This window comes from Oncorhynchus kisutch, linkage group LG17 (genome assembly GCF_002021735.2).
Source record: "Oncorhynchus kisutch isolate 150728-3 linkage group LG17, Okis_V2, whole genome shotgun sequence".
Lineage (NCBI taxonomy): Eukaryota > Metazoa > Chordata > Actinopteri > Salmoniformes > Salmonidae > Oncorhynchus > Oncorhynchus kisutch.
This window is the reverse complement of record NC_034190.2, coordinates 82,658,620-82,683,328: the sequence shown is the minus strand read 5'-3', so window position 1 is coordinate 82,683,328 and position 24,709 is coordinate 82,658,620. Positions and strand designations below refer to the sequence as shown.

The 24,709-nt window shown below is 44.5% G+C and overlaps 1 protein-coding gene across 15 annotated transcripts; it reads left to right on the top strand.

The window, feature by feature from the left end:
- The first annotated feature begins 235 nt into the window (after positions 1-235).
- LOC109881848 (tumor protein D54) lies at positions 236-24,105 on the top strand. 15 transcript variants are annotated; one of them, XM_031794823.1, is made up of 11 exons: positions 238-526; positions 7,800-7,954; positions 9,472-9,620; positions 10,472-10,531; positions 12,748-12,795; positions 16,482-16,583; positions 18,724-18,750; positions 19,503-19,544; positions 19,935-19,983; positions 21,471-21,505; positions 21,843-24,105. In XM_031794823.1, the coding sequence occupies exons 1-10, from the start codon at positions 508-510 to the stop codon at positions 21,477-21,479; spliced, it is 660 nt and encodes a 219-aa protein (XP_031650683.1). In that variant the 5' UTR covers positions 238-507; the 3' UTR covers positions 21,480-21,505; positions 21,843-24,105. The 15 variants fall into 15 exon arrangements, 14 of the variants coding, with proteins under 14 accessions (XP_031650685.1, XP_031650684.1, XP_031650683.1 ...); XM_031794822.1 differs by having other exon boundaries at positions 19,500-19,544; XM_031794825.1 differs by lacking the exon at positions 12,748-12,795 and having other exon boundaries at positions 237-526.
- Positions 24,106-24,709: the final 604 nt, after the last annotated feature.

The window sequence follows — 24,709 nt, the reverse complement described above, 5'->3', positions numbered from 1 at the left end:
GAAAAAAGGGGGTTGCACTAGTTACCACAGCCACAAAGTCAAATTTATCTCGAAAATAATCATTAAAACAAAAAAATAAGCTATTTGGCCTTCATTGTAGGTTTAAGTTTTGGCATAATGTTAGCAGTGTGATTAAAGTTATGGTTATGTTTAAAATCAAATTTTAACAAAAAATAAATTGTATAAATGGGCGGGGTTTATGACGTTACGTCCGTATGACGAGCGGGGCAAGGTGACGCCTTGAACAACGTCATCCACAGACGCCGGAAAAGGCGCAACCTGAGAGTTCATCATCGAGCTGAGGTGGCTTTATTATTGGAGCGAGTACTACCTGTTCGTATCTGTGTTCCTCGACGAATGAGGTTGTTATTGTTGAGTAACTGTCACGCCACAGGTTTCGTTTGATTGAGTGGACGGCACTGCTAGCTAGTTAGCCACCACCCTTTTCCATTTACTAGCTAACGTCGTTCTCCCTTTAAGGCTCAAACACTCCGCTCATTCGACGCCATGGACCCCGTTGGTCAAGGTAACGTACATTACTGACACTATTGTTGTTGAATTTAAGACATATTTGCCAGCTGGCCGTTGATTTAGGGGGAAGTTATTACGAATTCTTGTTCATGATTGTGCATTGGATATGAATGCAACTTGGTGGGGCCCGACGGCAGCAACAGCCGTTCTTCTGGAAATGTCATAGGAAGGGGAACGGAGGGCAGAGATCGAGTTACTGTGATTTAAATATCTTTGTTAATCATATTAGTTTAGTCCCTTATCAATGATCTCCTTTTAATGTTTTTATAGTTATGCGATTATTCAATTAGCTTTTTTAAATCGCTCGTATCTTTTTTTTTTTTTGTAAACAAAGGCTATTTTGCGTGATAGTTAAAACGTAAATGGCTAGACAAGAACGCAGCCAGGATGGTTGGTTAACTAGTTTGTTAGCTTGCCAGCTGATCTGGTTCAATTGAGTGACACACCTTGGCTATGTTCCCAATGACCAACAAGGCAACAACAGTGAACATGTCATACCCCACGAAAGATGTAGCGCCCCCCATTGGGCCATTGAGTTATAGCGTGTGACACTTTCAGTTGTGTGACTACAGATCTATTATGTTGACCAGAGATACTCAAGTGTCTTCTCTAATGGAAAATAAATGTCTTCAAAAAAAATGGAAGCCAGTTAGCCTGTGTGTACCAGTAGCATATACACTCTATACGCCACCTGCTGGAGAAGACATATTTTGGGCCAAGTTATCCTTCTCGCTTTGCATCTTCCTCTCTGGTCTGACTAACAAATTTAATTAAATTATTATAGCACCCGCCTTGGGTCAATCAGTGTAATTTTGTTAAATGCCGTCTCTCTATGGCGAGACGCAACAATCGCCCAAGTTTCTTCAATTTAGCCTAGCTATCGAATTGTTTGATTAGCTAACGTTACATAATGTTAGTTTAGATGCATTTCCCTCATGGCATCCGTAGGTTCAGACCGAGTAATAGAAATGGGGGATTTGGCGGTTGTATTCTATACGTTATTTTTTTAATTAAAATTAGTTTTTTTGAGCAAAAGGACAAGTTGTCCAGGACAAAAAGGCACATGTAAGCGTTTTCATAATCATCTTTTTATTTTTACAAGTATTGTTTCTAGCAAATCGCGCACCCAGTTATCCATACTGAACTCTGCATTGGTATAAGAGTTGAGCGTTCGCTCAGCTAGTTTGCTCCTAGCAAAAGCTAGGCGAAGATGCCGGCTGTGCGGGCAAACTCTTTAAAGACCTTACATTTAAATTAAAACAGCGGCAATATGACTGTCTCCCTACGGTAGCAGCAACCTGGCCAGAAACGATTCCTCAACATAGCCCGAATTAATCCAATACAAATCAAGAAAGCGGTCATTAATTCTGACGTTTTTCCGAAGAGATCTTAATCGCGCGATTTTACATCTCACTAAGATGTTTGGTGCAATATTTCACAAGTGACAAAATGTGCATGAAAACTAGTCGTCTCTCATTGAATGAAAAGGACCGCTTTAATGTTCCCACTCCTACTAGGAGTAGTGCTGTTGACCAACTCAAGACGAAGGGGTGTAAACTTAACTTCTACCGGATATTTTCATAATCGTCACATGAAACCGTGCACATTTTGAGAACGGTGTGTAGCCTACAGCGACGTGCTTACTGTTGATCTTGTAATATGAAGAAATGAACATATTAACATTCTAAACGGTCTGAGCCTGTTGCATCGGTCTCATTGCTCAATTTTAACATTTAAATTCTGTGCGGTGGGTGTATGAATTTTGGATATGTCATCCCAGAGTCTTTTTCGAACTCGTAGACCCAAGGACGATGGGGGGCCCTTAATTTGAGCCCCAGAGGCAGTTATTTTATAAGGACATTTACACATTTGGGTATCATTGTAATGTTGCAATATTTCATAGGCTACCAAGGGTGGCCAATCATCCTCCAGGAGAGCCTTAAAGGGGCAGTGTTGTATTTTGACACTGGCTTGAATATGCGAAGAAGCCAAAAGCCTAAATTTGTCTGATTCTCTTTGGTGAATAATTTTGTGATTCCTTGTATAATACAGCCCACGATCGAACCAGGGTCTGTAGTGACGCCTCTAGCACTGAGTAAAAAAATCTATCTTGTCTGAAGTGGAGAAAAAAATAAGAAAATATGCTCATTTTCCCAACAGTGGTGTGTTTCCACCAAACAGACTTGTTGTGGATAAAAATCTGTGTGCAGATGTCGTGCACACAATGACCTTTTAGATTTTTTCTTCTGTACAATGTGTTTCCATCGCGTTTTCAACTCTACTGATAGCTTTGTCACACAACTGTTGCATTTTAAATAGCAAATGTGTTTACTCTGGTCTTGGCACGTGTTCTCTAGCCAACAGCTGGCAGAGTACGGGTAGGCTAGTCTACATCGATCAAGTCACCAGAACAACACCCCATATTTATTAGCAAAGCCGCATCAAACTCCTCACCATAAACTTCACAGGGTGGTGAAAGTGTATCATGACTTAATCTGTAGCCTAATAAACTGCATGGTTTCCTGAGTTGTAGTGGGAGGACCACACAAAGTATCATCGTGTGACTTAAGTTGACTTTTATATGGTTATTATATTAATATTTGCACATAAAGACGTTTCCTGTCGCCATTTGTCGCATTATACATTTTACAGACACAAAAAGATTCCACCATGTCGAACGGCATTTTATAAAATTGTACCTAAATGTAATTTATTATATATACAGTGTATTCAGACCCCTTGATTTTATTTCTAGATTTTGTTACGTTACAGCCTTATTCTAAAATAGATTAGATGTAAAAAAATATATATATATTATAATAATCTACACGCAACATCCCATAATGATAAAGCAAAAATGGGTTTATTGATTTTAATTTTTTTGCACACACAAAATCCTGCTGAAATAACAACCCCCCCCCCCCACAACAGGTTTCCTGCAGACGTGGCACTTGTCATTCAGGCCAAAGATTTCAATCTTGTTATTAATCAGATCAGAGAATCTTGTTTAGGTTCATTTTGGTCAACTCCAAGCAGGCTGTCATGTGCTCTTTTTTTTTTTACTGAGGAGTGGGTTCTGTCTGGCCACTCTACCATAAAGGCCTGATTGGTGGAGTGCTGTAGAGATGGGAGAAACTTGTAGAAGAACAACCATTCCCTGAAGAACTCTGGAGCTCAGTCAGTGACTATCGGGTTCTTGGTCACCTCCCTGACCAAGGCTCTTCGTCCTTGATCGCTTAGTTTGGCCAGCTCTAGGGAGAATCTTGGTTGTTCCAAACGTCTTCCATTTAAGAATGGAGGCCACTGTGTTCTTGGTGTCCTTCAATGTTGCAGACATGTTTTGGTACCCTTCACCAGATCTGTTGCCTCGACACAATCCTGTCTCGGAGCTCGACGGACAATTCCTTCGGCCTCATGGCTTGGTTTTCGCTCTGACATGCACTGTCAACTGAGACATTGTATAGACAGGTGTTTGCCTTTCCAAATCATGTCCAATCAATTGAATATCCCACAGGTAGTCTCCGATCAAGTTGTAGAAACATCTCAAGGATGATCAATGGGAACAGAATGCACCTGAGCTCAATTACGAGTCTCATAGCGAAGGGTCTGAATATTTATGTGAATAAGGCATTTCTGTTTTTTCATTTTTAATACATGCGCTAAAATTTCTAGACACATTTTCGGCTTGCCATTATGGTGCATTGTGTGTAGATTGACGATTTTGTTGTTGTGTAATCCATTTTTTTTAGGAAAGGCTGTAACGTAACAAAATGTGAAAGTCAGGGGGTCTGAGTACTTCCTGAATGCACTTGTATATCCCGTACCAGTTAAATGTTTGGACACGTTCTCGTTCCAGGGTTTTTGTTGAACAATTTTCTACGTTGTAAAATAATAATGAAGACTAACATAAACTACGAAATAAAACAAATGGACTCATGTAACAAAAAAAAGTGTTTCCATAGTGTCCTAAATTGCACCCTATTCCCTATGTAGTGCAGCCATGTCAAAAGTAGTGCACTATATAGGGTGCCATTTGGGACACCAGCGTAGCCCAGTCTACTCAAGAGGATGGAGTGAACTAATGGACATTTTTAAAAGGCTGCTGCTTCCGTGGTGGGCTCTTTCCTATTAGAAGAATGTTTAGGCTTAACTCTGTAAATAGCCCCGCTCTCCTCCGGGAGTCTTCTGCGTTTGACGGCACTAAGCACTTTCCTTACATCGTGTCGCAGTTTCAATCTCCTTATCCATTTCTGTAGCTGCCCGTCTCTCTCTCTCTCTCTCTGTAGCTGCCCGTCTCTGTCTGTCTCTGTCTGTCTGTCTCTCTCTCTCTCTCTCTGTAGCTGCTGCCCGTCTCTCTCTCTCTGTAGCTGCCCGTCTCTGTCTGTCTGTCTGTCTCTGTCTGTCTCTCTCTCTCTGTCTCTGTCTGTAACCCGTTTCCACACAACCTTTTATTTTATTAGACTAAACCGGATAAAAAAAATAAGCCGGATTAAGCCACGACAGGCCTGATAGAAACAGCAAATTTGTCTGTGAACTTTCAAAATGTCAATTAACAGAATGCCTTAGGCAAGGTGGGATCGTTTATTCTGTCAAATGTATTACGCAAGAAATGGAGGCGCAAATATTGATATAATAACCATCACACGGATGTACACTTGGGAGGTCATGTGATGATGGTGCCTTCGGAGCGAATTTTACACCTCTTGACGTTTCCACATCTTGTTGTTAGCCTAAATTTAGAAATCTATTTTATGTCACCTATTAACCCCATAATGTCAAAGAGGAATTGTGTTTCAGACTTTTGTACAAATTTCTAAATGAAAAGCTGAAATGTCTTTTAAGTCAAGTATTCTACCCCTTTTTTGTTATGTTAAGCCTAAATCAGTTCAGGGGTAAAAATGTGCTTAATAAGTTGCATGAACTATCTGTGTGCAGAAATTGGGTTGAATGACCAGCTCATCTCTGTACCACAACACATACATTTAATTATCTCTAATGTCCCTCAGTCAAGATCGGACAGGACACATGCATCCTAAAGTAAAACTGCAACAACAAAAAAACGGTGAATTGTTTGTTCTGAATACAGTGTTATGTTTGGGGCAAATCCAACACATTACACAACACACTGCATCACTTCCTCTTGGACATTACTGCATCACTTCCTCTTGGACATTACTGCATCACTTCCTCTTGGACATTACTGCATCACTTCCTCTTGGACATTACTGCATCACTTCCTCTTGGACATTACTGCATCACTTCCTCTTGGACATTACTGCATCACTTCCTCTTGGACATTACTGCATCACTTCCTCTTGGACATTACTGCATCACTTCCTCTTGGACATGTTTTTAGAGTATTTTGTGTAGATTACACACACACACACACACACACACACAAACAAACAAATGGCAATTTATATCCAGTTTACTCCCACTTTGTAACACACTGGGAAAAGTCTTGGTGTGAATATTTTCTGAATGAAGGCCCTGTTCTCCCACATACAGGAGGATGATACCTTTTTATTTAACTAGGCAAGTCAGTTAAGAACAAATTCTTATTTTCAATGACAATCTAGGAACAGTGGGTTAACTGCCTGTTCAGGGGCAGAACGACAGATTTGTACCTTGTCAGCTCGGGGGTTTGAACTTGCAACCTTCCGGTTACTAGTCCAACGCTCTAACCACTAGGCTACCCTGCCGCTCCTCCGCTCTAACCACTAGGCTACCCTGCCGCCCCTCCGCTCTAACCACTAGGCTACCCTGCCGCCCCTCCGCTCTAACCACTAGGCTACCCTGCCGCCCCTCCGCTCTAACCACTAGGCTACCCTGCCGCCCCTCCGCTCTAACCACTAGGCTACCCTGCCGCCCCTCCGCTCTAACCACTAGGCTACCCTGCCGCCCCTCCGCTCTAACCACTAGGCTACCCTGCCGCCCCTCCGCTCTAACCACTAGGCTACCCTGCCGCCCCTCCGCTCTAACCACTAGGCTACCCTGCCGCCCCTCCGCTCTAACCACTAGGCTACCCTGCCGCCCCTCCGCTCTAACCACTAGGCTACCCTGCCGCCCCTCCGCTCTAACCACTAGGCTACCCTGCCGCCCCTCCGCTCTAACCACTAGGCTACCCTGCCGCCCCTCCGCTCTAACCACTAGGCTACCCTGCCGCCCCTCCGCTCTAACCACTAGGCTACCCTGCCGCCCCTCCGCTCTAACCACTAGGCTACCCTGCCGCCCCTCCGCTCTAACCACTAGGCTACCCTGCCGCCCCTCCGCTCTAACCACTAGGCTACCCTGCCGCCCCTCCGCTCTAACCACTAGGCTACCCTGCCGCCCCTCCGCTCTAACCACTAGGCTACCCTGCCGCCCCTCCGCTCTAACCACTAGGCTACCCTGCCGCCCCTCCGCTCTAACCACTAGGCTACCCTGCCGCCCCTCCGCTCTAACCACTAGGCTACCCTGCCGCCCCTCCGCTCTAACCACTAGGCTACCCTGCTCCTTTCCACTAAATTATGACAGTCTTAATAATATTCTGGAGATGATTGATGTTTGACACACAAAAATACATCAAGCCATTAATATCATTACGTTCATTATAGGTTGTCTACCTGTCACTCGTGCTCCTGAGTGGAGCAGCGGTCTATGGCGCTGCATCTCGGTGTAAGAGGCGTCACTACAGTCCCTGGTTCGAATCCAGGCTGTATCACATCTGGCCGTGATTGGGAGTCCCATAGGGCGGCGCACAATTTGACCCAGTGTTGTCTGTGTTTGGCCGTAGGCCGTCATTCGGGGGCCGTCATTCTTAACTGACGTGCCTAGTTTTTTTTAATGAGTTTTTTAAAAGTTAATTATCTGCGAGCTGTTGACTAGAGCCAAAGTGCCAAGACTAGAGTGGCCACATTCGCTATATAACGCAACATCGGTTGGGACAAGGCGATGGAATCCCATTTGACTTTTGTGTATTTTATTCAACCGCCCAAATAGTTTTTATGTGCGATACGTCATCAACACACACCCTTTTGATCTGCAACAAGTCAAATTGATGGAAACATCTCTGATGGGGAAAATGCGCTTATTTTATTTTAGGATATTCATATGCATTTCTGTCACCATGGAAACCTAGCTAGGTGTGACTAAAGACAGTGGGTGAAAGATGCAGATGTCTAGTTCCCTTTACTGTTGATGACATTAACAATTTAAATTCAAGGCCTCCTACTCTCATCTCAGCATGCCCCCACTCACACTCTCTCTCTCTCTCTCTCTCAAACCAGACATCAACCTGAACTCCCCCAACAAGGGCCTTGGCCCCGCAGGAGGAGTAGACTCTCTAACGGAGGGGGGAGCCATGGGAGTAGCAGCTGCCAACACGCTGCCCCCAGGGCTCACGGAGGAAGAGGCAGAGGAGCTCTACTCTGATCTAGCCAAGGTAGGCCCTGTTGTCCTGTCTGTTGGGGTTAAGGTTAGAGGTAGCCATGGGTGTAGTAGCCATCAACACGCTGCCCCCTGGGCTCATGGAGGAAGAGGCCGAGGAGCTCTACTCTGATCTAGCCAAGGTAGGCCCTGTTGTCCTGTCTGTTGGGGTTAAGGTTAGAGGTAGCCATGGGCGTAGTAGCCATCAACACGCTGCCCCCTGGGCTCACGGAGGAAGAGGCCGAGGAGCTCCACTCTCAACCAGCCAAGCTAGGTTCCTGTGTCTTCGTCTGTCGTCCTGTCTGTTGGTCTGAACTCACCAATGTAGGCCCTGTCGTCCTGTCTGTTTGGTTTACTAATAATCCATTCAACAAACATTTGAGGAACTCCGTTTCAGACAATGGGGACACTGAACAAAATTAACATGTAAAGTGTTGGTCCCATGTTTCATGAGCTGAAATAAAAGATCACAGAAATGTTCTATACGCACAAAAAAACAGATTTCTCTAAAATGTGGTGCACAAATTTGTTTACATCCCTGTTAGTGAGCATTTCTCCTTTGCCAAGATAATCCACCCACCTGACAGGAAGTGGCATATCAAGAAGCTGATTAAACGGCATGATCATTACACAGGTGCACCAAAGATCTTTATAACTAAAATAGACCACAGCCTGTCCTTTCCAATGGGAACAAATGAGTCATAGTGGGCAAAACAAGTGTGGCATCGTGTGGGTGAGCGGTTTTCTGATGTTAACGTTGTGAACAGAGTGCCCCGTGGTGGGGTTATGGTACGGGCAGGCATAAGCTACAGACAATGAACACACTTGCATTTTATTGATGGCAATTTGAATGCACAGAGATACCATGAAGAGATCCTGAGGCCCATTGTCGGGCCATTCATCCGCCACATCACCTCATGTTTCAGCAAGATAATGCACTGCCCCATGTCGGAAGGATCGGTACACAATTCCTGGATGCTGAAAAAGTCCCAGTTTTTCCATGGCCTGCATACTCACCAGACATGTCACCTATTGAGCATGTTTGGGATGCTCTGGATCGACGTGTAAGTCGAACAGTGTGTTCCAGTTCCCGCCAATATCCACCAACTTCACACAGCCATTGGAGAGGAGTGGGACAACGTTCCACAGTCTACAATCAACAGCCTGACCCACTCTATGTGAAGGAGATGTGTTGTGCTGCATGAGGCAAATGGAGGTCACACCAGATACGGACTGGTTTTCTGATCCACGTCCAACCTTTGTTTTTTAAGGTATCTGTGACCAACATATGCTTGTCTGTATATCTATTCATGTGAAATCCATAGATTAGGGCCTAATTTATTTATTTCAATTGACTGACGTCCTTATGTGAACTAACTCAGTAAAATCTTAAATTGTTGTGTTTTTATATTTTGGTTCAATGTAGTTTGCATGCTTTAGGACTATTCACCCAAAGAAGGTCTCTTCAGTTAACCCACACTGGAGAAAGGAGCCTGGACTTGACCTCTGACCTCTCCTGTGTGTTGCTGTCAGGTGGAGGAGGAGATCAACACCCTGAGACAGGTGCTCCTGGCCAAAGAGAAGCATTCTGCTGAGCTAAAGAGGAAGCTGGGGCTGAGCCCCCTCAACGAGCTCAAACAGAACCTCACCAAGGGGTGGCAGGATGTCCAGACCTCCAATGCGTAAGTAGAATTTAAAAAACAATTATGTTAAAATCCTTGGTTAAATAAACACTAAGTCAAACTAGAAGGGTGAAACATCTTATAATGTTTTAAAGTTTCTGTGAGTCATTGTAATAAATTTTTTAATGACCGAAGATAAAACCACATCCTGTCATTTTTTTCAATGGGAGAAAATGAGTCCTAGTGGGCAGAGCCAAGCATGAGTTACCGAGATCATTTTGACGCGTTGTATCATGTATTTGTAAATATACTTCCTTTAGGGAACGCCTACTCTGAAGTGCACAGGTGCAGTAACTCTATTTGCCCTTGCACCCGTAAAACAACAACAACATTTTATACTTTGGAAAAGGGTCAAGTCCACTGTGTTCATACCAGATTTTTTTCATACCAGATTTTAGTTTTGAGAACTGAAAACTGTATTGCGGTCCAATGTTTAATCATTGAGAAAATTGGCAGAATGTTGGCCCAAATCCGTCTCCTCCCACTGCCGGCCACTGGGCTTCCTCTCGTCACCATATTTGGTAGTGGATGCTTCACATTTTATACATCTGGTGAAACATCTGGCTCATTATTCTATCTGTGGTAGTAGCTACTGGATCGTTCCCTTCTCAGATATCATATCAACCTAAGCCTCTTACAAATGCTTGACTCTTACTGTAGGGCTGTGCTGTGCTAAGCCTGGTTATCGTTCTGGAACCGTTCTGTAAATGACATGGTGAATAGAAAATATCTGAGCCCGTTTTACGGTTCTGGATCTACCCTATATAGCATGAAACGGGCGACCAGACAGACGGCTAACCGTGGGCACACCGCTGAGCTGTACATCTCTGACCCCAGTCTCTGTCTTCTAGCTATGTCAGAACCACTGAGAAACTTGGCGAGTGGAATGAGAAAGTTACCGGTTCAGAGTTGTGAGTCTCTCCTGTTTTTACTGCTCAAATCGATCGCCACCTGTCGCCTGCAACTAGTGTGTTTGCGCTCCCCCCCCCCCCCCCCCTCTCTGCTCAGAACTTTAATAACATGGCTGCTGTATCTCACCATTATGTTATAACACCTGTCTTTGTCCGTAGGGAGCATGTTCCTCTGCCTGCTACGTGGTGAAAACTCCCATTCCCTGTGAGACCATCTGTTTTTATAAAGGCCTTTTATTTAATAATATATAGAGGGTTTTAACGTCACAGAAAGATGTAGTTTCATTTTCTTTTTTTTTCCCAGTGTCGTGGTAATGTCATAGGGTAGGAATTGTTTTTATGTCCTGAGTCAGTAAGTTAAACCACTTATGTCAAGCCTAAATACTTTCAGGAGTTTTTAAAAATGTGCTTAACAAGTCACATAAGATGCATGGACTCACTCTGTGTGGAATATTTATTCGCGCTTACAACTTACATCTGGGTGGTCCCGGGAATTGAACTCGCTACATTGGCATTTTTTAATTTTTTATAAGCTACAATCTAGACCATAAGCAATGCATGGACCGGTATTACCAAATGAAGATACGGCATTCTTCTGTTTTGGGGTATTTTTAACGAGGCTGACGGCTTCAAGGTCATTGCTGTGTGAACACGAGATCTCCTGCCGACACTACTTAGAGATTTCTGAACAGCGTGTCGGCAGTCAAACGTTTGGATAATCCCACACCGGTAAGGAGTCTCAATGAGCCATCCGGGAGCTAAAGCTGTCGGCCCATCTCAAAATGATCCTTTTTTTTTTTATCGCTAGCTAGCTAGCAATGACTCACCATCACATTGACGTCTGTCAGTCGTCTATCAGTTCCTTACTATAAAGCGGGGAACTTCCTTGCCGAGGCTTCTCAGTGTTAAGGTGACATCGTCTGAACCAACAACCAATATTTGTTTTTACACTTCTGTTGTTAGTTGTGCTTAAAGCTAGGGAAACTCTTCCATGCTACAGTATTTATATCCTACATCTATGTGAAAGGTAGTAAAACTAACCTTCTCACGCCACCACCGTTGCTACAGCAACAAACAAAAAATCTGAATGGCTGTAGGCCAATATTAACAGGCTTGGTAAGTGGCTTATTTGTGAGCTATCTTGCACTGTTCTTTCAGTATACATACACACACAAATAGTTTTACTCTTAACAGGATTGTGTGGGTGAGGAATGGAATGCTAGAGAGAGAGAGAGAAACACCAATCGAGAGAGCTAGTTGGCTGTGTGTGCACCTGTGAGATTGCATTGTGACCAGACACATTTTGAAAAGCCAACTGACATTTTACTCCTGAGGCGCTGACCTTTTGCACCCTCTACAACCACTGTGATTATTATTATTATTATTTGACCCTGTTGGTCATCTATGAACAATCTGGCTTTAATGACCATGTTCTGCTATAATCTCCACCCCAGCACAGCCAGAAGAGGACTGGCCACCTCTCATATCCTGTTTCTTCCTAGTTTCCTGCCTTTTTTTCTAGGGAGCTTTTCCGAGCCACTGTGCTTCTAAATAGGAATTGTTTGGTGTTTTTAGGCTGAGTTTCTGTCGAAGCACTTTTTTTACCAAAGCTTTTATACATATATGTAGATATGTATCAGTATTTACCGATATAGAAGAGGGTAAAGTGTTCATTTAGCCTATTATTTTTTTTTAGCAAGACTGCAGCTATGGTATGTATTGCTTTCCCGGTTTCCTTTCTAGTCAGCAGAAACGTAGCCACATCCTCCTTTCCATTCCGACAAAACAGGATCTGCAGGATGCCACTAATACCATGTTTTTGTTTCAGGCACTGTTTGGTTATAGTGCGAACTGAATGACTTATCAAATATTCTGATGCTGGATACTCTTAGTGGGTTACTAAGGGAGTTGTAATACCTAAACATACACTAGTTTAGTGCAAAACCCCAGTTATGTACTTGAAGCCCTAGAAATTCTGTGGAATTGGTCATTTGTCACGTCTGAAATTTTCCAAAGACTTATTTTTAATAAATATATTTAAAAAAAAATATTGTGTCACTGTTGTCCCGACGCAGTGATCAAGATTTTGAATTTGTGTGTGTGTGTGAAGTCTAATTTCATATAAACGTCAAGTCTCTAACCTGCCCTTTCCTTCCATGTAAAAAGTATATATTTTTGGGGGTTAAAATGTTCAATGTCGTACTGTGTGTCCGTAGATATCTGACAGCGTCTGAAACTTTGGATGGCATTGCCCAATCTGAAGCGTGAGTCTATATATACATTACTTTTTTTGTTTATTTGTTGGTTTCAAGAAAGGGGTAAAGGGGCTTCTGTCTTCATGCCATTTGCTTGGTGCTTGGAGGGAGGAGTTGTTCTGTCTGACCATGCTTCTGTTCTGTTTGGCTGGTGGTGTGTGGTGGATGGTGAGGGGTTTGATGGTAGCTTCTCTCTGTATTGGTTCTTTAGGCCCTGTTCCTCAACTACAGCCCTGGAGCCCCCCCCCCCAAAAAGTCACATTTTTGGCTTAGCCTTGCACATGCCTACATTTATTATTATTATAGCTTGTGTGGGGCAACAACATAAGTTGTTGGTGACTTGAGGACTGAAGTTTAGGCTTTTTTTTTTTTTGTCCTCCTGAAGGCCCGGTCTGGCTGGGTGTACCGGACCGGCCCGGTCTGGCTGGGTGTACCGGACCGGCCCGGTCTGGCTGGGTGTACCGGACCGGCCCGGTCTGGCTGGGTGTACCGGACCGGCCCGGTCTGGCTGGGTGTACCGGACCGGCCCGGTCTGGCTGGGTGTACCGGACCGGCCCGGTCTGGCTGGGTGTACCGGACCGGCCCGGTCTGGCTGGGTGTACCGGACCGGCCCGGTCTGGCTGGGTGTACCGGACCGGCCCGGTCTGGCTGGGTGTACCGGACCGGCCCGGTCTGGCTGGGTGTACCGGACCGGCCCGGTCTGGCTGGGTGTACCGGACCGGCCCGGTCTGGCTGGGTGTACCGGACCGGCCCGGTCTGGCTGGGTGTACCGGACCGGCCCGGTCTGGCTGGGTGTACCGGACCGGCCCGGTCTGGCTGGGTGTACCGGACCGGCCCGGTCTGGCTGGGTGTACCGGTCTGGCTGGGTGTACCGGACCGGCCTTCTTCTTAGTCATCTCATCTCCTGCAGACACTCTGTTACACCTTGTAAAGCAGGTCAATCATTCATTAATTCACTCATTGTCCACTAGCTGCATAGTTTCCCCAACTGTGTTTTCACTATTATCAAATAGTTATCAATACCATTTTTTTTTGTGTATTGGTCAGTCTGAATAGAAATCTATCTTTAAGGATGAGGACTTAGACCCTATAGACTTGTGTACTGAATGGCTGTCTAGTAAGCGACGCTTGCGCTATCAGGGTGACGTAGCTATTGATGCCACGCTAGAGACAAATCGCCACCTCTGCTCAGTCGTCTGTCTGTGGGTGGAGTACCACCCCTGTATAGGCCTAACAGCCATGCATTGAGGGATACCTGTATACGATGGGATTGTACAATATTATGGGCATTGTGCAGGAATGTGTGTAGAATGGAACACGTGGTTTCCATGGTTTTAATACCATTCTATTCCAGCCATTACTACGAGCCGTCCTCCCCTCAGCACAGTCTTGTCAGGGTAGATTCCTGATTTAGGTTGGTCACATTGAGGTTTGTTAAGGAGACCGAGATCGTTTAATGTAAAGACTATTTTACTTCTGTTTTTCAACTGTTTTCAATTTATAGTACAATTTTTTTTAAATAAAATAAAAAATTTGAGTTTCGAGATTTGTTTTAGGCTGCTGCGTTGTGCAATTGATCCAGTTGAACTTAAAAATACTGTATATGGGGGCGGGGGTCCGTCTCGCCCTACTGAACTCCCACTGGGGGCGGGGGTCCGTCTCGCCCTACTGAACTCCCACTGGGGGCGGGGGTCCGTCTCGCCCTACTGAACTCCCACTGGGGGCGGGGGTCCGTCTCGCCCTACTGAACTCCCACTGGGGGCGGGGGTCCGTCTCGCCCTACTGAACTCCCACTGGGGGCGGGGGTCCGTCTCGCCCTACTGAACTCCCACTGGGGGCGGGGGTCCGTCTCGCCCTACTGAACTCCCACTGGGGGCGGGGGTCCGTCTCGCCCTACTGAACTCCCACTGGGGGCGGGGGTCCGTCTCGCCCTACTGAACTCCCACTGGGGGCGGGGGTCCGTCTCGCCCTACTGAACTCCCACTGGGGGCGGGGGTCCGTCTCGCCCTACTGAACTCCCACTGGGGGCGGGGGTCCGTCTCGCCCTACTGAACTCCCACTGGGGGCGGGGGTCCGTCTCGCCCTACTGAACTCCCACTGGGGGCGGGGGTCCGTCTCGCCCTACTGAACTCCCACTGGGGGCGGGGGTCCGTCTCGCCCTACTGAACTCCCACTGGGGGCGGGGGTCCGTCTCGCCCTACTGAACTCCCACTGGGGGCGGGGGTCCGTCTCGCCCTACTGAACTCCCACTGGGGGCGGGGGTCCGTCTCGCCCTACTGAACTCCCACTGGGGGCGGGGGTCCGTCTCGCCCTACTGAACTCCCACTGGGGGCGGGGGTCCGTCTCGCCCTACTGAACTCCCACTGGGGGCGGGGGTCCGTCTCGCCCTACTGAACTCCCACTGGGGGCGGGGGTCCGTCTCGCCCTACTGAACTCCCACTGGGGGCGGGGGTCCGTCTCGCCCTACTGAACTCCCACTGGGGGCGGGGGTCCGTCTCGCCCTACTGAACTCCCACTGGGGGCGGGGGTCCGTCTCGCCCTACTGAACTCCCACTGGGGGCGGGGGTCCGTCTCGCCCTACTGAACTCCCACTGGGGGCGGGGGTCCGTCTCGCCCTACTGAACTCCCACTGGGGGCGGTGGTAGTGTAATGTAGACATAAAGTAGAGAAGTCTTTGTCCCTTATAACTTACTGGCTGTCAATGAAGCCATTTTTAATATAATTTTCAATCAAACCATTGAGCGGAGACCTAATGCTCAATTTAATGTTCTTGGTAGAGACATTGTTCACGTATTGGATAAAAGCTGTTGCTGTGTGCTATTTTTCTCTTCACTTGTTTCCTCTGTATTTCTGCAGTATTTCTCCTATATGGCTGTTCATTAGACAGTCAAAGGCCCAATTCGGATGTTTTGTCCAATTTGTCAAAGGAGCTGATCGGTTCAAAGACCAATTAGTGGAAACTTATCAGAATTGGGCTACTGTTTTTGTCTGTGATTTAACTCCTTAGTGGCTGACTTCCTGCTTAATCTGTTCTAAACCAAGTGAGGCTGGTTTTCAGTCATGTTCTAAGGAGATTCTCTCGCCCTCTCTCCGTCTACCATCTTCCCTCTACTCCCATCTCTCTCTCTCTCTCTCTCTCCCTCTCCGTCTACCATCTTCCCTCTACTCCCATCTCTCTCTCTCTCTCGGTCTACCATCTTCCCTCTACTCCCATCTCTCTCGCCCCCTCTCGGTCTACCATCTTCCCTCTACTCCCATCTCTCTCCCTCACTCTCGGTCTACCATCTTCCCTCTACTCCCATCTCTCTCGCCCCCTCTCGGTCTACCATCTTCCCTCTACTCCCATCTCTCTCGCCCCCTCTCGGTCTACCATCTTCCCTCTACTCCCATCTCTCTCGCCCCCTCTCGGTCTACCATCTTCCCTCTACTCCCATCTCTCTCGCCCCCTCTCGGTCTACCATCTTCCCTCTACTCCCATCTCTCTCGCCCCCTCTCGGTCTACCATCTTCCCTCTACTCCCATCTCTCTCGCCCCCTCTCGGTCTACCATCTTCCCTCTACTCCCATCTCTCTCGCCCCCTCTCGGTCTACCATCTTCCCTCTACTCCCATCTCTCTCTCTCCCTCTCCGTCTACCATCTTCCCTCTACTCCCATCTCTCTCTCTCCCTCCCTTATTTTCTTCTCTCCCCTTACAGGTATAAGAAGACTTCTGAGACCCTGTCTGTGGCTGGACAGAAGACCACCGCTGCCTTCTCCACCATGGGCACTGTCCTCAGCAGGAAACTGGGAGACATGAGGTACAGACCAAGACACAAAATGGCTGCCGCCGGCCCTTCCTGTAGAACAGGGGTGGAAAACCATAGAAATAGAATGACTAGATTTTATTTATTTAATTATTATTATTATTATTATTATTATTTATTTTTTAAAGCCCCTCGGATAACAAATGTTTTCACTGTTACAGAACAGTGACTTGGGTATGTTAATTGTAGTATCTATATAGACCAACCCTCTAGGGCTGTAGCAAATCTACTAATCAGCTGTACCTCAGGAGCTTGATTAGCTGAATCGGGAATTACAGCAGGACTGGAGCAAATACCTATGTACTACCCAGTAGTTATCCAGGAAGAGGGTTGATGCCACAGATACCTTAAAGGTAAGGGAGTGGATCAGAACAACAGTCAGTATCTGGTGTTGCCACCATTTGCGTCATGCAGCGCGAAACATCTCCTTCACATAGAGTTGATCAGGCTGTTGATTGTAGACTGTGGAATGTTCCACTCTTCGATGGCTAAGTTGCTGGATATTGGCGGGAACTGGAACGCTGTCGTACACGTTGATCCAGAGCATCCCAAACATGCTCAATGGGTGACATGTCTGGTGAGTACGCAGACCATGGAAGAACGGGGACATTTTCAGCTTCCAGTAATTGTGTCCAGATCCATGTGACATGGGGCTGTGCATTATCATGCTGAAACATGAGATGATGGTGGTGGAAGAATGGCACCACAATGGGCCTCAGGATCTCTTCACGGTAACTCTGTGCATTCAAATTTCCTTTGATAAAATGCAATTGTGTTCGTTGTCTGTAGCTTATGCCTGCCCATACCATAACCCCACCACCACCACGGGGCCCTTTGTTCACAACGTTGAAATCAGCAAACTGCTCGCCCACATGACGCCATACATGTGGTTGCGGCCGGTTAGACGTACTGCCAAATTCTCTAAAACGACGTTGGCTTATGGTAGAGAAATTAACATTCAATTCTCTGGCAACAGCTCGGTGGATATTACTGCAGTCAGTATGCCAATTTCACGCTCCTTCAAAACTTGAGACATCTGTGGCATTGTGTTGTGACAAAACGGCACATTTTAGAGTGGCCTTTTATTGTCCCCAGCACAAGGTAAAGTGTAAAGATCATGCTGTTTAATCAGCTTCTTGATATGCCACACCTGTCAGGTGGATAGATTAATCTTGGCAAAGGAGAAATGCTCATGTAAACAAATTTGTGGATCAAAAATTTGAGAAGCTTTTTGTGTGACTAGAACTTGTCTGGGCTCTTTATTTCAGCTCATGAAACATGGGACCAACACTTTCACATGTTGAGTTTATATTTGTGTTCAGTGGAGATACTAGCTGTGGTGATGGCATGTGGACCATACTTTTGTACAGCTATGTTGAAGATGCCTTTATGGTTCAAAGCAACGCTGTCATTCATGTTATACATATGTTAAATAAGCCCATCTGTCCATTCATCACCTACACTTTAATCACCCTCCTAATTACATACTAACTCTACTATCTAAGGGACCTGGGAATATGCTTGTTCATTAACATTTTAAGTCTACTTCAGTGTGCGTGTTGGCATCCTCCCCTGTTCGAGCCGTGGTTTCCCAGCTCCGTTGCGCCCCCGGTTCGAGCCGTGGTTTCCCAGCTCCGTTACCCCCCCCCCCCCCCCCCCCCGGTTCGAGCCGTGGTTTCCCAGCTCCGTTACCCCGCCCCCCCCCCCCGGTTCGAGCCGTCTAACACCCCCTACAGTGGGGCTTCATGACATGTGTCCCTGTTCGATGCCATCTAACACATGTAGCCACCATGGCTGACCTGCGTAAAATTCTTTGTCCCTTAAAATCATGTCAACATATGGTTGTCCCAAATGGCTCCCTTTTTCTCCTATCTAGTGCACTACTTTAGACCAGAGTCCTATGGGACCCTATTCCCTATATAGTGCACTACTTTAGACCTGAACCCTATGGTCAAAAGTGATGCCCTAAATAGTGTGCCATGCCATCTAGGACACTTCCTCTGCAACCCTGCCCTACAGTAGCTTATCTATGCCCCAACCATAGGCTAACTCTGCTCGACCCACCACTGCTTGTTCCTCACCCTGTTTTCGTGTTTCCTGTTTTTGTTTTTTAATTGCTGCGATTGGTCTACAGAGCGCTGCCTTTCTCAAACTCCTTTGGGTAAGAGTACTCTGCTGCTGCTGGGAGCCGAAACATCCCAATTAAGCTACTTGATCGACTTCTATAGCAGATCTGTACAGTAAATACTGCTAGTCTGTATACTGATCTGCTGCAGGAGTTAATTCATTTGAACTTTTATTGAATGCTAATTTGTCATCCCTCTTGCTGTTATGATCATGAATATCCTATTGATCAGTTTCCCTGTATATGAGTATGCCTGTTAATCTGATTTGTTTGACTGAAGTGGTCACCAGTCTCCTCAACTTGCACAGACTTTGTCTGCAGACATTCTTTAACTGGGTTCGTTGTCTGCTCTTGAATCTTTCTGTCCCTTTTAAAGATAGTTAGAAGAAGCAACATTGTATCTGTCTCCATTAGGGCATCTGAGAGCATGGGGACAGTGACATTGAGGACATCTCCATTTTGAAGTAGTCCATTTACTTCTACGATCTCTGAGTTGGTAAACAAGCTCAAAGGGTGCATACTGCCACCTGGAGGGTGTTTGAACAGGTATGAAGCCAAGGCTGGTGGTTTACTGCCACCTGCAATTATGAAATGTTGTCTGATCCCTCCTGACGACCTAGTTGGCATCATGTGATCATTAACCCTAGATGACTACTTCAAAATGGTGAAAGTCATCAATGGCGCTACCCAATGCTAAAACAAGCTTTTGGGGTTCTAGAGTCCTCTCTCTGCTTGGCTCCTAACACTCACACTTCCTTGTCTCCTTCCCTTTAATGCTTACAAAGTAGCAACTACTCCATCCGCCAATCGATAAGTATGCCAACGATGAGGTAAATTGGCTCTCAGACTTTTTCTTTTTCTCTTTCCTTTTTTTTTTAATAGAAATTATAGTTTACTATTTTATTGATCACTTTAAAGAAATTAGCATTTTTAGATTAACAGTTGTGTGGTCTTGTTTGTGATGGTGGTGTTTTTAAAATAAAATAATTCTGCTTTTGTAATTGGAGATTGCTGGTAATCAGAATCATAGTCTCACACAATACAGAGTTGACTCCATTTTTTTTTTTTTTAAAGCAACTCTCTTAAGACGAGCATATGACCAGATGTGTAAAGATGTCATCTCCGTCAGTTTAACCCTGGATTTAAGGAATCTGGTGGTTGAGCATCTTTAGTATTCTAAATTTTATTTGCTTGAATGTTTTGCAATATCTGTTTTGCAGAAACTCTCCGACCTTCAAGTCGTTCGAGGACAAAGTTGGGAACATCAAGGTGAGCTGACAAGTGGTTCATGGGGCAGATGATGACTGTGTACTGCGTCAGGGACCCCTCATATCAGAACACAACTTAATTTAGAGTGATTTAAAAAAAAAAATATATATATATATAAACACATTTTTACTATGACTTCTGCAGTGCAGGGCCTGACTGGGAAATAACATTTTAAAGGTTTCATCTTGGCATCAGAGAATGTTGCTGTTCTTTTTAAAGCTTATTTCTTGTAATTCTATACGTTTTTGTCGGTGTCATTTGCAGTTTTTAAGCTTAATAGATTTTGTTACTTCTGTATACTTTTTAGCCAGTAGTTCAGAAAGTAACTAAAAGTTTAGTCACGAAACAAAAGTCGTCCCCTGACTTGCGTCCTACGCTTCTCCTCTCTCTGCTGTGGCCACTGAGCCGTTGGGGCCCGCCCTGCAACCTCATTCGATGACCCTGGGCCGAAGCTCATTGGCTGGGGCACACCTTCAAGAAAACAGTCACTTTCAAACTAGTGATTTTTGTGGCTAATTGAAGTAAAACAGTAATTCTGCTCATAGATTATGCATGTATAAATTACACAGACACATCCAGCCCAAAATGGGAGGTTTAAAACATGTATGTCGCTAAAGAACCAGTCTCGCGTCTTTGAATTCGTGCATTTATGTTCAAAAACCAACATTCCGGCAAATACAAGACCAATATCCCCTGCGAGCCACCCATGTTGTGCATCTGTGGGTCAAGACGCTGTGGATGAATAATACTACATTTCACCCTCTAAACATTTTCCACAGATCCTTTGTCCAAAAATGAGTTTAATCTGTTATTATATCACAACATAAAAATATATGTATGTGTTTTGCCGTCTGGTCGCGGATCCCTGAACCCAACTTTGAGAACCTCTATTCTAGTAGACGCTGACTTAACACAACTCTATTTTGAACTGAAATGTACCAACAAGCCAAGTCAAATGGAAAAGTATATTTTTCTAGTTTGTACATTTAAAAAAAAAAATTATAAGAATTATCTGCATTGTGCACTAACTGCATATTTTTGCCTTGCTGCCAACAAGTGTACCCTACAAATGAGTTGACGGTTATAAATGCTTCTATACACTGGGTGGTTCGAGACCTGAATGCTCATTTTTGGCTGAAAGCCATGGTATATCAGACCATAAACCATTGGTATGACACATTTTATTTTTACTCCTCTAATTACATCGGTAACCAGTTTATAATAGTAATAAGGAACCTCTGGGGGTTTGGTATATGACCAATATACGGCTAAAGGCTGTATCCAGGCACTCCGTGTTGCATCGTGCCTAAGAACAACCCTTAGCCGTGGTATATTGGTCATATACCACACCCCCTCGAGCCTTATTGGTTAAGTATCCCATTTAAAAAAATAAAAAATGATATTGGATTATTCTGAACTGTCTCTCAAACATCTATTTCTTTTAAATGACTGTCTCCCTGAAGATTGACCATCTATTCTGTTCACAGTTGGGCTGATTTTGTGTCCCTTCGCTGCAGCACAGGTAAACAAAATGTGGCCTGGGGAAAGTTGATAAGAGTTGTACCTAGTATTTACTAACGGGCTTGTTTGGGTTATTGTTAGATTGTATTCTAGCTTGGTGTCACCCTCAGAGTGAGGGTTTTATGTTTTACTGGTGCTGCAGCCCAGGCATTTTTTTTTAAGTGTGAAACTTCTTAATTAACAGATGCATGATCAGTATGAATTAACTTGAAAATACTGGGTTAATCTCTCGCACACAGCTCCTTTTGAATGAAATGACTTCTGGGAAGATTTACCATCACATTGATACCAGACCATTTAAAAACTAAATAATAATAATTCTCTCTCATATCCTTCAGTACATGGTGGTTGGACCCAGACGTAACGGAGAAGCTGTCCAGTCCCCGACCGAAACTAACCCCGTTCAGGACAACGCACCCTTCTGAAGCTCCTCCTTCCGCGCTTATCACCGGGACTGTGACGACATCATCGCTGAGTGACCCTTGACCTGTGACATCACCCTCCACACCATATGCCATTACTCACTACTGCCTCCCTCCTCAGTTACCTATAGCCCAGTCCTAAATGGGCCCTTGGCTCCTAGGCCCTTGTGGAGATCTGATTAGGACTGGATAGGTGTAAGCAATACGGCAACAATTCCATGTATCCTATGAGAAGGTGGAGCCACTCACCATATTGTTTAAACCGATCTGAGTTGTTGCCAGATTTGTCCTCACCGATCTAGTCAACTTCATCTCTACACAAGTACCTCGGGAGTTATGGGCTTAAGGGTCGATCTAGAATCTTCCTCAGCCTCCTCGCCTACTAAAAACATATGCATATCTCATCTCAGTCGACCGCAAAGGACAACCGGTTACACAACATCAAATCACCACCGCTTGTAAAAAAAAAATAAAAAAAAATGTTAAACCATTTTGTATTTATAACTATTTTACACTGCTTTTACATAACTTTACATATAGATAAAAGTTATATATGAATAGATATATTGTAAACAATACTGCAAGTCGGCATTTATCAGTAGGTAAGGAGGATGGAGAGTCTCGAGGAAACACGAGTGCAAAAAAAAATGTCCAAAAGAGGAGAGGGAATATATGTCTAAAATAAACAAACACTATGAATACAACAACGATCTCTGTTTTCTACCCTGCTGGGCATTTTACTTCAGTTTATTTTCTACACTGAACAGAATGTGAAGCAATGCTTTGCTGTATAGCTACCTGGCGAATGTAGAAATTGTCTTTTGGCCTTATTCTTTCACTCCTATTACTTTGTTGGTAGAAAGGGTTCTTTCTTTTGGGGATTTTGTTTTTTAAGTTGTAGAAAAGGGTTTAAAAGAGGAGGGGTTTTATCACTCTGAGTTGGCTCACTGCTGATGTGCCACATCTGAGATGATTTACTTTGAAATTCAGTCCAGACATTCTGACGTTATTATATGAAGAATTGTCCCCATGTCACAGAACTAATTCCCCACCGTGTGTGTGTGTGTATATGTGTATATATATATGTACACACTTGTCTCGTGCATACACTCCCACAGACCCTGACTAACGTCACTGTTATGATCACCAACACTTCCTGTTTTAGCCAGTGTGGACTAATCCAGCCTTTTTAACGCGGATGATCAACTAGCTGTCACCGTTATCCTGCCACAACCTTCAACAGCAGCCGTTGGTTTGGTAGCACCGCCACTTTTTGTTTTTTTTTCAACATGAAGTACCTACATTTTTTTTTTTTTTTTGCCTGATTTTTAGTCTTTCTATCCATGGGATTGGATGTTCATTTTGCCTTTATCCTACTTAAGTAATTTACTTAAAAAAATAAAAAAAATCTGTTCATTTTTAGTAGTCCTACTTGGGTGACGCATTTTAGATTCTTCTCTTGGGTGGAGTAGAAGAGTCATTTTTGTATTTAAGTGCCATCTGTAAATCGTTTTGATTTATTAAACCTGCCTGTTATAGTTTCTCTCTCTCTCTCTCTCTCTCTCTCTCTCGAGAATCCTAAAGTTTAGATTTCATTAGGATGCCCATTTAGTTGTTGCGCATGCAGCAGCTACTCTTCCTGGGGTCTACATGAAACTAAATATATGACCGAGTACAGAACCGTTGTAGACGAGAACAGAAGATAATAGTACCGATACTGGTTTCCCAGACCCAGAGAATCTCCATTGAGAATACTTTTTAGTCCAGGACTGGTCTTTAATCTGTGTTGGCAGACCGGCCCACACAGGCAGCCTAATTCTGATGTTTTGGACAATTATTGTTAAAAGATCTGATCTGATTGGTCAAAAGACTAATTAGCGACAAAAGATCAGAATTGGCCTTGCCTGAGTAAACGCCGTTTTAAATACAGTAGGTTTGTATTGTCTCTGGTTATGACATGGCAAAGAGAAAGGCATTCTGTAACTTGTGTAGAGCTGCAAATACATGTTTGGGTCAAATGTACATTTTTGCAACGGGATGAAAGAATGACTATGTAATTGCTTTATTTAGGCCGTGAGTCTAGTTGTAGACATTAAAGGGATCAGATAAGCGAATGTTGGCTGAAAAAACATTTGTTTTTATGTTTGGATTTCAATAAAGCATTAATTTAAATAAAAGAGTGTTGACATTTTATTTGACCTCCGTAGATCATAAAGGAGGGATTTCCTATCAAGAGTTAAGCGTGTGTAAATGGAACGTAATTCTCTTTTTTAACGAACTTTTCTCTACATGTATTCTGACATTGAACTCAAAGCACGAGATTCGTTTAGGGTGGAGATCAAATCAATTAAGGTGTGTCTACAGTTACACCATATTCTGACCTCAAATGATTCACAAAACAGTTTTGTTCTACTTTTTTCCTGGCTTCCACTGTGATTTTGGCCACGCACCGCTACTGACTTTATGCACGATGAATAAGGTCAAGCAACCTGTTGGTTCCGAGGTGAACATCTACTTTGTTTTTTTTATGATATAAATTGCACCGTTCTCCATGCACTTTAATTTTCAGCAGTGAAGTATATTTTATATAGACACTGTCTATCAATTTAGGTTATGCCATGGTAGTTACTGCTAAACTGGTACCTTCAGCAGAGTAAACATGTTTGTTTTGTTCTATCTTTGACTAGCGTTAGCTAACGTAAACAAGTTAACATTAGCCAACAAGAGTAGCTCAATCTGGAAGTCATCTATATCACACCTTTGCCTGGAAAACACTCCTTCAC

Bases quoted from the DNA above. Each gene is read 5' to 3' on its own strand.
- LOC109881848 (XM_031794822.1), top strand. The intron at 7,955-9,471 runs GTAGGCCCTGTT...TGTTGCTGTCAG, and splicing joins TCTACTCTGATCTAGCCAAG to GTGGAGGAGGAGATCAACAC. The intron at 10,532-12,747 runs GTGAGTCTCTCC...GTGTGTCCGTAG, and splicing joins AAAGTTACCGGTTCAGAGTT to ATATCTGACAGCGTCTGAAA.